At 50.5% G+C, this 16,909-nt stretch overlaps 2 protein-coding genes across 3 annotated transcripts in view; both read left to right on the top strand.

The window, feature by feature from the left end:
- Positions 1-721: 721 nt before the first annotated feature.
- On the top strand, positions 722-13,411 carry LOC105562282. The gene is made up of 2 exons (XM_012013011.1): positions 722-1,049; positions 12,540-13,411. The coding sequence occupies exon 2, from the start codon at positions 13,080-13,082 to the stop codon at positions 13,398-13,400; it is 321 nt and encodes a 106-aa protein (XP_011868401.1). The 5' UTR covers positions 722-1,049; positions 12,540-13,079; the 3' UTR covers positions 13,401-13,411.
- A 4-nt stretch (positions 13,412-13,415) lies between these two features.
- Positions 13,416-16,909, top strand: part of LOC105562281 (dual specificity tyrosine-phosphorylation-regulated kinase 4) — a 76,309-nt gene continuing 72,815 nt past the window's right edge. For both annotated transcript variants that reach the window (XM_012013001.1, XM_012013005.1), the window contains exon 1: positions 13,416-13,547. In XM_012013001.1, coding sequence (XP_011868391.1) covers positions 13,428-13,547 — 120 coding nt within the window. In that variant the 5' untranslated portion in view covers positions 13,416-13,427. The remainder of the gene's footprint in view (positions 13,548-16,909) is intronic.

A 16,909-nucleotide genomic window follows, 5' to 3' on the forward strand; every position in this document is an offset into this window, starting at 1 on the left:
AGAAATTGCTTCTCGCTAGAGGCGGCGGAGAAATTTACTCAGCCGCAGTCCTTCGGCTGTATCCTCGGGCCGGCGGTTAATACGAGGTAGGTCGACCGGAGGATGCGTGGACGATCAGGTGAGGGTCGTCGAAGAAAACTGGGCGACCGAGCGAGGCCGACATCGACTTCTCTCGCGGCAGGGACGGCGCGAGTCGGGTCACGAACACCAGGGAAAACAACGGGCGAGTGAGTGAGAGAGAGAGAGAGAGAGAAAGGGTGAGAGGGACAAAAAAAAGGAACAGTGGGCGCGGATGTAGGTGGTAGGACGGACGAGGAGCACGGGGGTGGAGGACACATGACGGTAGGGAAGGAGGGTGGAGGCTGGTGTGTGTATCCATCGCTTGGAGGGTGGAGAAGGACCTGCGCGCGAATTTCCCGCGTTCGCCCAACTCATATTGATCCCACCCCAGCGAACTCCCTCGTTCTAGCGGGAGGTGGGAGGCGCGGGGTGCAGGAAGGAGGCCTGGCAAGGGTGGTTCGTCGGCGTATAACGCCGGACCGAGCGTGCGAGCGAGCGAGTGATCGAGTGAGCGGGCGAGCGAACGGGAGACGGAGGGTGAGCCGCAGGAATCGCGGGCGCTCCGAGGGTGGTCCAGCGCGCGCGTCGGAGTCGTCGCGCTCGCCGATCGGGATTCGCGAGCGTGTCTTCACCGTCGCCGTCGCCGTCGTCGTCACTGTCGCGCGGCCGTCGTGTCGTCGTGTCGCGCTCTCGTCGCGTTATCCTTAGGAGGGAGTCAGCCCGCATCTCCGGTGTGTGCGGCCGTCGCGTCCGGGGCTCTCGTAACGTGTTGGCGCGCGCGCGTGTGGTGGAAAAGAAGTTTCGGGGAAGTTGCCGACGTGGAGAATTGGAGAAAGTCGTGCGGCAAAAGTGTGCGCGCGAGTGTGTGCGGGATCGGTCGACGACACCGTTGTTTCGGTCCGCTCGACGGGCCGGTTGTCCGCAGCGGCATCGCCGCTGCAGTTGTGTGGTTAACGAGACCTGCCCTTGCTATCCACGAAAGTTATTAGGTAGAAAAGAAGAATATCGCCGAGTAGATTTCATTTCGCAACGAGACTGACCCCTGACTTCGCTGCCTCGATTTACGATCGGCTAAGCGGGGATCGGCCATCGCCGACGGGAAAGTGCACGAAGCGCGAGTGCGAAAACTAGGCTTCTTCGTGCGCTCTTTTTTTTTCTTTCTCTCCCCATTGTCCGTTTTATTACTATTTCATGTCGAACACGGGGCTGACGGGAGAAAGTGCGTAACGCGCAAATCGGCTCGCCAGGTCGATTCCCGCGGCGAGTGAACCCGGTTTAGTTCGCTGGTGCGAATCGCGCGGCGAAGCTTGTCGAAAGTTATTATTTAATCTTGATTAAAATAATAAAAGGTAATAACGCGCGCGCGTTATGACCAAAATGTAATTAAAAATTAACAAGTTTGAGAATCGATCGCGCGTGTGCGTGTGTATGCAAACATGCTCTCTCTCTCTCTCTCTCTCTCTCTCTCTCTCGTAGGAATTCACATACAATATGCCACATCCACTTGGGTGACAGACCACGTTTGACTGATTAAATTGTCCAAGAGGCGTGTGCCGCTTTGTGCTCAAACGGCATGCGTCTCTTGAATGACCTAGTAGCTGCAAATTAGTTCTGGAACTATAGGTATTCATTATTGAGAAACGGCATTGTGTGCGGCAACGAGATCTGAACGACTCGCTAACAATCGACGCGCTGATTACGACGATTACGTCAAATTACTTTCGGTCAGCGAAAAATAACTATAACCTTCGTCCAGTATTGTTCAACGGGATTCAACCATTATCGTCGTTCTATCGTCGCGATCGCGTCTGCCACCGATATCCCGAATAGATTTCCAACTCGGAAACATTTTTTTCCCGGAAATGTATGCACGCGGTTCTACATGCATCGGCCCGATGCACGTGCAGATCGCGTGTGTGGGGGGGAGGAGGGGAGGGGGGCGGCTCGCGTGGTCGACAATCCGCGACGATCTACTAACGATTCGCGACGTCTATGGCGATCGCGTCGCAGCCGTGACCGACGGTTCGCGACACGCTCGGAACAACCTCCGCTGGCCTCGTTTGGCGGTCGGAAAGAAATCGATTCGAGCCCATTTTAATACGTCCAGTTGAAACATATCAATTCGCGGCGAGCGTGGCGCGGAGAAATGTGCGCTGCTTAGTAAATGAACGGAAAGATCCGAGTTCGAATCCAGCCGCGAACGCCGCTGGTTTTTTTTCTCGGACGCCACCTCTCGGAGGGAACCACCGAGAATATCCTGCCACACGTACCCCTTTAGGAGCATAGTCCTCCAGGCTGGAGGCTTCCTTCGGCAAGGTTAGCAGCCTACCGAAGCTGAAGTAAAACGAAATACTCAAAGTACCAGAACGAAGTGAATAGAACAGGCTTTAAGCCTAATACGCGAGGAAGAAAAAGAAGAAGATATTAATTTATTAAATTGTTTGCGCACTGATTTGACGTGGGAAATGTAAATTGTTTCGAAAGGCGAGAGAGGAGCGGAGAAAACTGCTTCGCATCCTGCGGGAAAGTTGGCACAGGCGCTGACACGGAGCAGAAAGTAAGACTCGGACGCGAAATAAACAGGGATTGCCGTCTGTTGGATTTAATGAGTCGTAATACGATATGATACTTCAAACAGCGCTCTTTGCTTTGCAAAATGTACTCCGTCGACCGCGTAAAGCCTCCCATCGTTGCGTTATAATCACCGTATTTACTGCCGCTAGTAAATTGTTCGTGCAAGATCCGCGTTTTTGTCGTCGTGGTCGGGGGCGAAAATTTACAAGGCACTAATACAAATCCTGCTTTAACAATTAAACCGATTAAGCGCGTATCGCGCGCTTAATTCCGCATTTAATTGCACGTGGATTACGGGGTCTTTAATTAAAATCGCCTCGGATACGCGTCTGTCGGTGTCGCGGCTTGAACTTTGCCATAATCAACAATATAATTGGTGATCATATTGTCAGGCTTGAAGACTTAATAAAATATTGAGAAGCGCGATCGGAATTCTATTTCCCGGCGATTCGATCGCTCTCGCTGTCAGCACCGTAAATAGATTAAATATCGAGGGAAATCTGTCTCCCGATTAATATAAATGTCTGAATAAAATGTAGCATTATACGTTCCGCAGTTTTCTGCGCGAGACAGACAGTCGATACATTCGAGTGGAATAACGACAGAAATGCACTCTGGTGAATTCTTGACGCGTACTGTAAATTTCTCGCCCATATTTTCTGGAATCGTCCCACTAATACCGAAACGAAATGGTACGTTCTCGCGGAATCGGCACGGAACACGTCTCGCCCGGCGAGACGTCGGAGTTTCACCCTCGACGAGATCGATCGATCACTCGCGTCGTCGTCGTCGTCGGCATCTCGCTCTCGCAACAACTTAATACCCGGAATCTCGCTCCACATGTAGGCCCGGGTTCGAGCCCGCTCGTAAATACACCCGAGGAGCGCATAAAAGTCCCGGAGACCCGGTCGTCACGCCCGCGACACAGGGAGGCGGCCAGGTGGCGAGCGCGAATGTAGGTATACGAATGCTCAAGTATGACTCAAGCGGATCCATTACGAGCAAGAAAGTGCGGTCTGTAAAAGCGCAGATGCAGAACCGTTTTATCTGTTTAGGCGCTACAGTCGCACTGTCGGAGATGTCCTGCGGACGCTTACGAAGATTTTTGCTACGCGAAAAGAGACGCGCGCCCTTTCGATTTTATCACGACTCCTCGAAAGACGAGAGTTCGGAAGCAGACAAACTTCCTGTGCGTGTACAAATCTCCGTAATTATAGAAAAAGGGATATGCAGCAGAGTCTTAAAACAATTTCTTTAATTGATGTCTCCGAAGAGACAATTAAAGCGTTAACCCTTGCCGTACTTAAAGTGAATCATCTGTGCCCACATTGTTGCGCTTGTACAAGGGTTTCGGATCGCTCGTAGTTGAGCTTCATAAGTTATTAAATATCCGTGAGAAAATATATATAGAGGAAGTAGCGAATACCAATGCGATTAAAATTTCCAACAACGGCCGCGCAGTGAAGTTGAATACTGTCTGTCACGCCTGAAAAAAAATGCTTTTAAAAAGTTGTGCTCGAATTCCATTTAACGGGAACGGCAATTGAGAGTATGAAGACAATTTCGCAACAATGTTTAGCGGGTACGAAACGTTTACAAATGTTTTCGTAACGCTGAAATTTCGGACAAATATAATTTCGCTTCTCGATTGGCTGACTTTATTGTCGTCCGTTTTGCCGTTCGGTGGATTTCAGCAGGGCCGAGAACGGGCCCGACCACGCAGCAGAGATGTAAAAGGGAGACTCGAGAACGGTCTGCGAACACAACGATCGAAAACATGCATGTCGGATACACCGTCGTGATAAATCATTAACCGGGCGTGTTTATTGGCCATGCTCGAGCAAATCCCGGCTGGTGGTTGATTTATTGTCCGGCACCGATGCCGATCGGCCGGCTATCGATCGGTCGTGACTCGCGAATCGGGCGCAACAGGCGGGCCCGGGCGCCCGATACGGAAGCTCAAAGGAACGGAATTAGGTGCGAGATCGGCGTAAGCGTGAATGGGTTTGTTTCGTGGGAAGGTGAAAGATCGGTAGAAAGGATCGGCGTGTACAACAGACGAGTATCACCCGCGTCGCGTTGTGGGGTCAAAGGCAAGAAATTAATTTTTTGTGTATTAATTACAATTGAAATAATATACGATGGTCGTTAAGACGGTAAAAGAACAATAAAGAGTCACGAAGAAAGAAAAATGATGGGCAATGTGAGCCGTCACCACTCTAGGAAGAAAAGACAGCAACCCATTTTGGGGCTCGCAATTGGTAATCGAGTTATTTGGATTGTTCGCAACTCTAATCTTTTACACGAATTTTACCCCGCGTAACTAAAAATCGCAATTGGCTATTCTATCTATATCCAAGATTTTTAAGTAATACTAACCAAATTATTCGATTACTAATTGTCGGCCCCAAAATGGGTTGCTGTCTTTTTTTTCCCCAGAACAAATATGCTTGCAAGCAATTTATACAAAAACTTACGTATTTAATTTATCATCTTCGATTTTTCTTTCTTTGCTCCTCTTTATTTTTCTTTCGCCATCTTAACGACCATCATATATTATTTTAATTTTAACTAGTTTTTTTATCGGAGCCTATTTATAACATATTAATTTTCATCTTTTTGCTTGTTCATATAAATACGTTCACTTGTTACCAAATACCACGTAATCCGGTACGAGTTAGGCGCCAGGGAAACGCCTCGTCTAGAGAATAGCAATCCGTCGTCAGAGAGGCGGCCTCTCTGCGCCGAGACCCTGACAGCTTAGGTGTAAAGGAAAAAGAGAGCGCGGAGGAAGAGACTGTTTGCCAGGAATATGCATTACGTGCGACGGCGACATCAATTTCTCACTCGGGCCCATTTCCCGATCGGAGCTCCACAGGTTTACGCGCGATGTAAATCAGGCCGACCCCGCCGCCCGCCGCCCGGTATTGAAGTTCTGTGTACAGCACGAAGTAAACTGCCACGGTCGCAGGCCATCTCCATTCTTCCTTGACATGTGTACGCGATAAAGTACGTGCGATAGTCGTCCCTACGCTGTCGACGTAGAATTACGTTCGGGCTGGGCACTTTGCGTCAAACGTTCCATATTCTTGTATTCGGATATACCGCGTTATCATTTCTCCTTTTATTTCCTGCGCGCTATAAGTAATGCGAATTTTAATTGGATTAGAGAAACAAGGTCCTCTTTAATCCCATCGTACATACGGACGGTCTCCGAGTACCTCGGTTCTCGGAATTCGTGAAAAATGCAGTCCGGGAATTTCCATCGAGCGACACTCGCGCGCAATTCGTCGGGCTTTTACGCCGGGATCTGCCATAATCCCTTCACGTGCCGCAAATGGGTGCAGTTTGTCTCCGCCGTTTCGTGACGTTCTATCGTTCCCCTCTTGCATACTATACTTGGCGAGCAGCGAGTAGCCTCCGAGTATCGCGAGCTTATTCAGACTAGCTGTGTTAATTAATAGAGAGAGAGAGAGAGAGAGAGAGAGAGAGAGAGAGAGAGAAAGCGCGCGGACGAGTCTACGAGAGCTCTCAAGTTTTCCAGTCGGGACAGTCTATACCTCCCTCTCGCAGCTATCGCGGTACGCGTCGTAAAAAATCGAAAAATACCTCCAAGGCCGCGGGTAGTCACTTCGGTCAGTCGATCGCGTTCCGAACCGTTTCGCGGGAATCGATAAATCGTCTCGCAATCGGGATGCGGCGGTTATCGCGAGCGAATGTTCGCCGATGGTTGTGAAACTTGCGCCTGGATATAAACCGCGGTGTTGTTTACAGCCTTCGCCAACTCCCTCCGTGCGCCCGCCGGGCGCCTTAGAAAAATGGCACGCGGTAATAAACGTTTCTCTGACGCGGGCATGTGCTTTCTATAAATCGTATTATACGCTATATTCACGTCGTCGGCGCGATGATGAGTTGCGCGCTAGCTGCTACACATATTACAACTTTGTCTGATAACTCGATATTGTTATCTCCAATTTAATTCGATACCATATTGCTGCATTATCGTTGGATAAACAACATCTATCTATATAAGCGCCGAATATAAGCTATCTATCTATCTGTATAAGCCCGTGTGGCTGTCGGACACGTGATGCACGCTCGATTCATAGCTGATAGATTTTCTCGACGATCACAAGCGCGGCTCGTAAATCGAAGATTGAATTGAATTCCGCGGATGCGGTTTACGATTTTTCCAAACGCCACTTCAATCCCATCTAATATCTGTCGCGTTTTTCTTCGTTCGATTTCACTGATTTCTTCCATACCAACCCCTTGGAGGCAGTCGCCACTTATTCCGAGGCCACTCGTCTTGTCTTATCAATGTTATCGACGCTCGAATTGCGGCCGCACTTTTCCCCAAGGTTTGAGGAAAACATGCTCTCGGATAGCTGCCTTTGTTCGGATAAATAATTTTGTCCTGTTTTGTCTTAACGGCCACTCGTCTAGCAAATATTTTAGCTGCATTTTATCGATCGCCTTCTTAATTGATCGAATATCGAAAATGACATTCGATGAACGTTGCCCCGACAATGATTTCGAACAATGCGTGGAACAGTAAAGTCTAATCTACAACGTGCTCTTTGCATCTAGAAACATTCCAGTTTGTAGCCAATAAACACATTTAGAAAATTTGTGCAAGTTCACAAGTGGCACATTATACATTGTTGTCGACAAAGTTTTTAAGCGTTTTGATTTGCTGATATAAAATCGAACGTTTTCTAGGCATCGTAGATTAGGCTTGAGTCTTCAGCCCACGTGACGGCCACGAAAAGTGGAAAATCTGAAATGGGTCATAGCCTTCGGTGAAAATAGACTCGAAAGGGTTGTTGGGTGCGCCGAAGGTTACCGGCACGCAATCTAAACCGGCGGGGATCACCGCGGGGATAGAAGTACGAGGAATCGCGGTAGTTTATAGATAGCCGGGACGGATAAGAGAGAAACGGTACGGCCCCATGGAGTTCGTTATTGCGCGATTATCGCTGTTACCGGCCTAATCTCACCGCGGCAGCAACCCCGCAGCAGCAGCAACAGCGGCAGCAACGGCGGCAGCAACGGCTTTTGCACTTAGCACTTACGTGGCGGCCGGTATTATGTGGCAATAACGAGCGACCCCCATCACGTAACCCCACTTAAGTGCCAAGTCGCCGCCGCGCCGTATCGAAAAAGGGCGCAAGGGCGGGAGGAAAGGGGGGCGGAAAAAAATGAAAAGAGCGCCGCGACCTCCACCCATCGTTGGACGACGGTTAACTCCTTTACCTTTGCCCCCCCCCCCCCCACTTGCTCGGCACTCGTGTTTAACCGCGAACACCGGCGGGGCTAATAGAAAGTATACACCACCGCGTGGCTCCCTGCGTACATCCCCCTTTTATTAATATCGATGTTTCGTGCGATGCCAACATTAATCGCGTAATCGGGCCTCGCTTCGGTTCGAGTGCACGCGGTGGCTGAGGAGAAGACTCTTGGGCTCTGCTATCACGCGAGTTTGATCGCGAGCGCGGCTTTTAAGGGCTTCCTCGAGGGGACGGGATCGCGTCTCACTCGATATTGCAATTTCGCGAAATCACGGCGGGTCGTGAATATAGAATACCGATTGCCTCGGCTCGTTCTCTTGGGCCGCGCGCAGAAGTTAATTAGAAACTTACAGCGAATATCTCGTGTACGCGAAGTAGGTGGAACGCGGGGAATACCCGCGCGTCGCAAACACGACAAATTTGTGCCCGATCGTCACAATTTGTATTTTCTTAAAGCCTCGCTCGTAATGTTTCAACTGTTGCACAACGTGGGAGCGGCTGCAGCGTGGCGTACTGGGAAACGTATTAAGGATACGGCAGCAAGGAGACGTCGCATAACTTGGAATTATCACTGTACATAATTGCTCGTGCGAGCGAGCAACTTAGCGGTACACCAGTCCCGAGATATGGCGGCATACCATCTTAAATAGCCTGGCACTTTATAGATGTCTGTTAATAAACTTCATTATACCGCTGCACTTAATTGATTAACGAGAAATTACGGGTCGGTCCTGTATGCAGGAAACGAGGGTACGGCGGGCGTGCCCTATAGGGAATAGCTCGGCCTAGTGGGGCTTGAAAAAAAAAACGAAATGAAAGCGCGTTAATTAAATCCACAATGTAATCTCGTTTCCATGGCGGTCGCCTTTTATTTTCCTCGTTGCGTTTTTCCTCGCGTCGCATAAACGCGCCGTTTTCAACGTGAAAGCGAAACGTCACGAAAATGCGCGGCTGCGGGGTCTGATTGCGGTTCGCACTTTCTACCTGATTGTTATGCGGAACGAAATACAGAGGGGAGCAATTGAACTTTTAATATCGCCCGCGATTTTTAACTCGCCGAACGCACGGCGGGACGGGAGCGGTCTAATCTTGCCGCGATTATTTTCTAATGGGGAGGGATCGTATCCTCGCGCAATGAGAGTCTTGGCATTCCCCGGGGATTAACGGCAACGTAAGATCGAATGCCGGCAATATCGGCAAACAGTTTCCCGCTATTAAGGCTCTCCCGCTATGACTTCGCCACGATCTAACCGACGCTCGGGCTGGGAGTAAACTTCCGGTATTTTTGCGCGAGTACACGCGTACCCGCCTGTAATCTCCACGCCCTTTAATTATCTGCAGCTTGACGCCGAGTAGTTACGGCGAATAGTAACGTTGTCATTATAACTACGAAGAGCAAACGAGGCTACCGTGCCTCTTTTTCCTCTTTCTCTTTATCCCCTCGTCTTCTTCTTCCTCCTCCTCCTCCTTCTCCTCCTCCTCTTCCTCCTCCTCTTCTTCTTCTTCATCTTCTTCTTTCGACCCTCGCGTCTTCTTCACCTCTCATGACGATACAGAGGTCGTGGCGTTTTAAATGCTGCGAGAGTCATTGTCCAGCGCCCGGTTCAAGATCCGTTCTGCGAAACGCACGATACCCAAGTCACCGCTCCTTCGCGAGCAAGTCGCCGCGATTGCACGCTACACCAAAGCGCAAGTTTCGGACGCTCGAATTTTTAATCCGCCGTGACGCTGAGACGTCGCGCGAACTCGTGCTTTGAAAAGTCATCTTCCGATGAGATTCGAATGGCAGATAATCCCACCGTACGACCTCACCTAGATCCATTACTTTATCAGCGGCAATAAAACCGTCGCCTCGCTCAGATCCTAGCTGTAAAGTGGTATTAAGTACCAGCTTTGAGTAATCTCGGCGAGACTCAACAAGAAGCCTATTCGTACGACTCCCGGGGTCCTTTGTTCGCGACTGGATGCTGCGGGATCGCCGCGATTTTACGAGCCGGCCGACGATACTGGTCAGACGACCGTTTCTTACAGTACCTATCGTAACTAAATGCACCGTGGATATGTCACGTGGAAGCCGTGACGGGCGTAGAGTACTGTCGTTGAAACAATGAGGACAGGTAGATGCGTCACGATCCAAGCCGATCTCTCCCATCGAAGGACCGGGCGGGCCCGTGGGCGTCCTGGCGTTCTAATAGCTTTTAATGCTCCGCCAACGTGATTTAGGTGTGCACCGCTGGCCCCCGATTTCGCACAAAGGATCTCGACGGTGCACTGACCGTCCTTTCGAGAGGCGAGACCCAGACTGGCTCGGCGGCAGCGCCCTTGAAATTCCTACCGCGAATACCTGCGGCTGCAACTTTCGGCCGCGCGCGTGCATAAAGAAAGATAAAGCTCTGTAAAATGAGCGTAACTTTTTTCTTCGCCTCCGCGACGCGACAACCGCCGCGCCGCCCGCGCGACGGATTTTACGCGGCGCGCATCCGTAATTCTCCCCGCAGATCGCAGCTTAGATTTGTGCGAATTTTTTTAAGGGTTTTACGAAATGCACGAGTGCGACCGAGCGGACTTTCTTTACCCTCTCTTCCCCCCCCCCCCTCGGGTTTTTAACCGGCCGAACCGTCATCCCCCTCTGTCTCGCCCGCTGATCGGCCGGGAACCAGCTCTACCACGAAACTGTCACGTCGAATCGCGTTTGAGAAGGGTTTCATCTTTCTACGAATCTCACTTATATTTTTTATCATCAACCTTTCAATTTGTATAGAGTCCGCCATCGAGTCGAGCGAGAATCAAACGGGCGGATTAAAAATGGAATGGGAGGGAAATGGAAAATCGTAAAAAAAAAAAGAATTCGTTTTCTAAAACGATATACGCGTATTTTCTGAAACAATATACATTTGACCGTCCGAATTTTCGGCGGTCGGGAAAGGACCGTTTGACCTTTCCCGCCTCGGATTTACGGTTCGCGTAAGCCCAGCTCCGCAATTGCATCTCGCTGTATCTTTGATACCGCGCACCTCGTGTGGTCCACCGACATATAGATGGCCCGCGCGTCCACCCACTGATACGCACGAGTCTCTCTCCGGGTCTCGTGTTACAGACGACTCTTTCCCAAAAGGAGCAACGGCACGCGGATACACGGGCGTCCACCTCTTAGGCTCTGTATGCAAATTTTCTTGCCTCCTAGCCGGGCACCGTCAGACGTCGGGAATATGAATCACGCTGCGCGATGAGAGGCCGCTGCCTCATAACAGGAAATCCGTCCCCGTGCGCGATCCTGCAGATTCGAACAAAGCCCGATGCGTTCCCCTTTAGCCCGCCCTTCAGCTTTTTCATCGATCGGGCCGCGCGGCCCACGCGCGCAAAGGAAGCCCCCAGGCTTTCGAAACGTGGGAATTAATATCGGACGCGAAAGGATTTCAATTAATAATTTCAATAGTGCAAAGGACGAGCCTCTCCCTTTCTCCCTCCCTCCACCCGCCCTCTTTCTCGGTCTGTGCGAGTCATTAATAATTTTTACAGCTGAAATTCATTCTCGAGAAACAATCTAAAACTTTGATCTCGAAGCGATCCCCGAGCTGGTGTCTCGTAAAGAACCATCTGTATTCAAACGGGCGTGTAAAGCGAAAATAATACCGACACTAACGATAATCGAAACGTACAAGTTCATATTTTATTATCTCGACGGTGACACTTGGAGCGGCACTGACGTCACTCTTCGGAGATGACCAAATCGAGGAGCCTTAAACTCGCATTTTACTTTGGTGCACCAATCCAGGAACTTATCCGGGACCTTTCCATCGGGAAGGTTGGCGCGTGGGTGGATCGATAAATCGACATATGCATTTACCCTTGCGAAGATGTGAGAATAACACACGTAAACATGTCCGTGCTTCCGAATCGCGCTTTAGAGAAAACTCTTGAACTCGTAAGGGACGCGATCGTCAATCGTGTGTTTAACGGCGGACCTGGCCCCAGCGAGTCGTCTCCTAAATCTGCCTCCATTCACAGCAGTATTTAGAGTACGCCTAATGACGCACTCCAACCGCAAATTTGCATTTGTGGTATCCTTTGCGACGACGGACGGCACAATAAGACGAACGGCAGCTCGCGGTAGCCGCGACGGAATGAGCCGACATTTATCAGCACGTAACGAAGACGGTCACGCGACCTCGTGATTCACGGATAATGACCGCGACGGAGGCCGCATAGATGCCCCTCTCCCCTCACTCCCGTCGATATATGACGTCTAACGTCGTTTTCACTTCCCATGTAGAAAACCGTCGTTTCCTCCGCAACGCTCCCGTCGCCGGGGGAAAAAATGGCAGGTGCAATTAGATCGATATTATAGGAAAATTAGTAGCACGTAAGGACGGACGTGCGTGCGTGCGTGATCGATCGAGTCGATCGCAAAAACCCCGCGTACGTTTCTTCTTCTCGTAAGACGCCGTCGGAAGATCGACGTTATCTCCCCGCGTGGCGCAAGGTTTTTTTTCCCCTCGCGCTAGTGATTTGACGTTTCTTATTCATAAATCTGGAAAATATGTTGCGGAATAGTTTTGTGATTCTGAAAAAAAAAATGTATAATAATTCTTTGAATAATCTCCTTCCGTTTAGTTACGAGACGAAACTTTGCAACTCTTGGAATAATTTTCTCTCCGCCAAGTTATGTTGAGATAAAACTACGAGACAAGCTCCAAAGTGTGCAGGTAATTCATGAGAACTGCAGAAGTTTCGGTAAATTATTATTACGCGGTTCGGGATATCTTCGAGTGTACATCAAGACGCGATCGACGGCCTGCCTCATCGCGCGGGAGCGACGAACACTCGTGTGTGATGGTGCGACGTGACACGAAGAATCTCGACGGATCGAAATTATCCGCGGCGTCCTCGAGCGAAACTCCGGGGAGGGAACTCTGACTCGTCGAGGAAAACGTGAGATTTCGATGGCGAGATAGAAATATCTCCAGTCAATTTGCATTGGGCATTGCAATTACTCCAGATGGAGGTTTATCCTACGAAACCCGGAGAAACCGTGGAAATGCTACCTTAGTGAACCTGTCGCCGAAACTACTCTAGAGACGATCGATAAGAACGAGCGGTAACGAGATAAATTTAGTCGGTTGAGACTGGTGGAGGAGAAGAGCTTCTGCGAAGATGGACGCTCTGGAGCTACAAGCCGCCCTGGTGAAGCTGGACCCGGCCACCACGGTGACGCCGATCGGCACCACCGTAAAACTGATGCCTCATCATCGCGTCGCCTTCACCGTAAATATCGACGACGAGGGCGAGATGACGCTGGAGGACCCGACGCGGAACGACGACGACGAGAAGTCGCTGACCGAGACGGCGACATCGGTGTCGAGGAAGACGCCAGGTAACTGCGCGGCCGGCCTGACGACGGGCCATCAGGGTCATCACCAGGGCGGCGGTCAGCAGATGGGTGTCTCCAAGTGCGGCATCGTCGAGGTCAGGTGACGCCAGCCACCTTGCTACGGCGTCAACATGATTTACCACACTTACCCGCCGCACCGAGGCAGCAAGCACCATGCCAAGCATCACGCCAAGGAGAAGAGACACCATCATCATCATACTATGCACCATCAGCATCACAGAGCTCATGTGGTAAGTCGTCGCGTTAAGCGCGCATTGTCGCGGACAAAGAGACGACGACGACGACGACGACGATGATGATGACGTCGCTGTCGTGAGCGTGCGAAGAGATTCCCCTATTGTCCGTACTCGCAAGGCCGTTTGATTGTTTCACGCTACTACGCGCGAATTCGAAAGTCCGCCTTGTTAATTTTAACACGATGGGTAAGACAGGTTGACCTCTCGCTATACCTTTCGCTGAAAGATTGATCGGCTTCTCTCGCATTAACGGGACGAAAAATAAAGAAGCGCCGCGCCGCGAGAACAAGAAGTTTCCACGTTGCAGTTCGTTAATAAAAAATTCTATTCTTCAACAATTTCGCGCTGTACCGTCCAAGCGCTACGAAAGCATTTCGAGTGTCTTCCACGAAATTCGAAACTCGTCCGAAAGCTTTTATAGAATTCAATAAGAGATGGAAGCGTGTCGTGGTAACCTCGTATTTCTGCGGGGCCCCTCGAGCAGCTTAACTCGCCGGCACTTGTATAATGCATTTCGTTCAACCGCGTTCTCGCTACAAAACACGCGAACGTATCTGAAAAGATATTACACTCCGCATTCCCGTGGTAACAAAGCACAAATACTTTGCAGCGCGAATGATAGATGCACAATGGACTAAATAAAGTGATTAAATTTCAAGTGGGGGGTAGGAAAGGCCAATGCGAGTCTTAGTCTTTAAAATATTGTAGTTATGGACAATTTAATAATAAAGTACAAATGTTTCGATCCACTCCGGGTCGTCTCTTCGGTGTAGAGAAATAACGAAAAATAACAAAAGGATTTCAACGCGATTAAAATCACCTCCGAAATAATTTCGAAAGGCCGTGTCCAAGTTTTTTTTTTATTACCAATCCAATTAGAAATCCGAAACGGCATAATATTTATTATCGAAAGTTCCACTTGCGGCCGGCCGAAAGCGCCCGCGTCTACAATTTAATTAAAATTGATAGTCCACGCATGTCGAGAGATTGCAAATTAAATTTGTATACTCGTGTTTCGAGCGAAATTAAAATCGAGATTAAAACTGGCTAAATTGCGCATCAAAATTAATACTTAAGTAGACGTCCGCGTAGTTACATTAATATAGGAGCCGCGCTGCTGCTCATCTCGCAGTGGCGTTATTGCGAATTAAGTATTCCGCATGGCCTGTTCAGGACGCCGTATCGGACGCTCTTTATCCATTGAACATTGCCCATTGTGCGTGTCGTGCTCGTGCAGCGAGCCGTGCGTTTCCTTTATGAATTTTTCTCGCGCAACGGTTCCTCGCAGTGACGAATGTGTATCACCGAGTCAGCGGACAATGCGACACGCTCTGGCTGGCGTTCTGTTCTCTGGCTTCTCGCACACGTTCCCGCTCACCGTGTCCGTAGTACACGCGGACGGGCGCGTTCCGTGACGGAACACATACGGTATATACCGGGCGTCTCTCGTGTCTGGCCGACGTAAGGAGCCGTTCGCGCGCCGCAGCCACTTTATTTTCCTAGCGGTAGTTTCGCGGGGAGATAATTAACGAGCTCGCGAGAGCGATCGACCGCGCGTTAATTTGGCCCCCACGTACGCCTACCGAGCGTACGGTAGATTTGCATGTTGACTTTTAACGGGGTTTTTTTTTTTCGACTGGCGCGCGTCTACGAGAGAAAAGCGCATTTTCTGAGGACCGCGAGGCCGGGAAAAGGACGCGCGTGCGAAATGAGAGAAATTCCAGCCGCGGTAAAGGAAAAAAAAAAGAATGGGAAGAACGTTGATTTTATTTTATTAAAACGTCACACAAATTACGCGCAAATTCGCGCTTGAGATCCTGTTAAATGCCCATTCACTAATTTGCACTGCGAATCCCGAAAAAGTGTTTTAACTACGCCAGTCTGTTTGTTCCGAGAACAACCGCTTCGTGCCGCCGGGTGACTCGCGTTCGTGACAAAGTACGAAGGACCCACTGTAATTGCACCTTCGTGAAGGGGGTCGATCCAGGCGGGTTCGTCCAGGGTGAATTGATGTCTCCTCGCGCGGAGATGCTCGTTCCACGTGTGGACGTGATCTCGAGTGCACGCGTGCGTTTGTGTGTGTGTATACACCTTGGCGAACGTGTACCCGCAGCTGCACTTAAGCGGGACATAATAGGCCTATCGCGAGCCACTTGTCTACTTCAGACCATTGCCCGCGGGCCGCGGCGACCGACGTTAATAGACGCGTTTGCGGGACCACGAGAGGATGCGCGACTCCGTACGAAGTGATAATCGGCGCGTCGCGTCGCGGCTCGCCGCCGAGTCTTATTTAGATAATTGCCGTTCTCCGAGTTTGGATAACGTCAACTTGGTTCGCGGTGCATTCATTGTCCCACGGCCCGGCATACAGCTTCACGTGTCGCTTATATTTGATCGTCCCGCGGCTTCCGCCGAGGACTCGCTGAACCGACGTACCGAATTGACAAGACAAACATCTCGTCCGGCCCGACGTCTGCGCGCCGCGCCGCCGTGATCTTCGCAATTCGCATAATCGGCGCGACCACGCGATTTAACGCTACGCCGCGTCCCGACCGCGTGCGGCATGTAAATCGCGCACGTCAAGAGAGCGAGAGAGAGAAAGAGAGCTAGCTACCCTTCGTTAGCTTCGCAGGAGAGCGCGCGGGACTTTTCCCTCTCGAAACACAATCGTCCGGTATCCAGCTATCGAGCGGGCTCCGCTGGCGCTGGTATTGAATTCTCGAGTGGGAGGAAATGCGCTGCGAGCGCATCTCGCGTGTGTACATATTCACAAATGGGAGGCACGTTTCTGCGTACATGCACGTACGTACGTACGTACGTACGTAGCATATCCTCCCCTGAGTCACACGCCGGGGGCTCCGTCAACGACGAGGTTCGGCATATGTACCGGACGGGTAGATCGATAATGTTGGGCCACGTAACTAGGACGCCGGTCTCCGTCGCGCTCCGAATATCTCCCGCGGCGATATATGCACGAGCATATATTTGCGTATACGTGTGCCCCGCGCGTGCGTGCACACACCCGCGGACTTTTATTTCACCTTGCCCGTAACGTACAATATGTTAGAGAAATAGCTATAAATCTCGCCGCGGATAACTTTATAGTCGGATTTATGGTTATCCCGCGCGACGGGCTGGAATTGTAATTGTACGCTGTTTTTCGCAACGACGAGCCAAATCGCGCCACGCCGTTGTTTCGCGGTAACGAGCGTCGGGCTCGCATTCGCGAACCCCGTCGTGCATCATTTTACTTGTTCACAGTTCGAGCTTGAGCATCTTTATTGTATCTGCGTGCATTTTATCCTGCCTGATCACAGGTCTCTCTATCTCTCTCTTTGTTGGCGCAGGAAGAAAAG

The sequence above is a fragment of the Vollenhovia emeryi genome, unplaced genomic scaffold, assembly GCF_000949405.1.
Source record: "Vollenhovia emeryi isolate VEMERY1.0 unplaced genomic scaffold, V.emery_V1.0 DF939191.1, whole genome shotgun sequence".
Lineage (NCBI taxonomy): Eukaryota > Metazoa > Arthropoda > Insecta > Hymenoptera > Formicidae > Vollenhovia > Vollenhovia emeryi.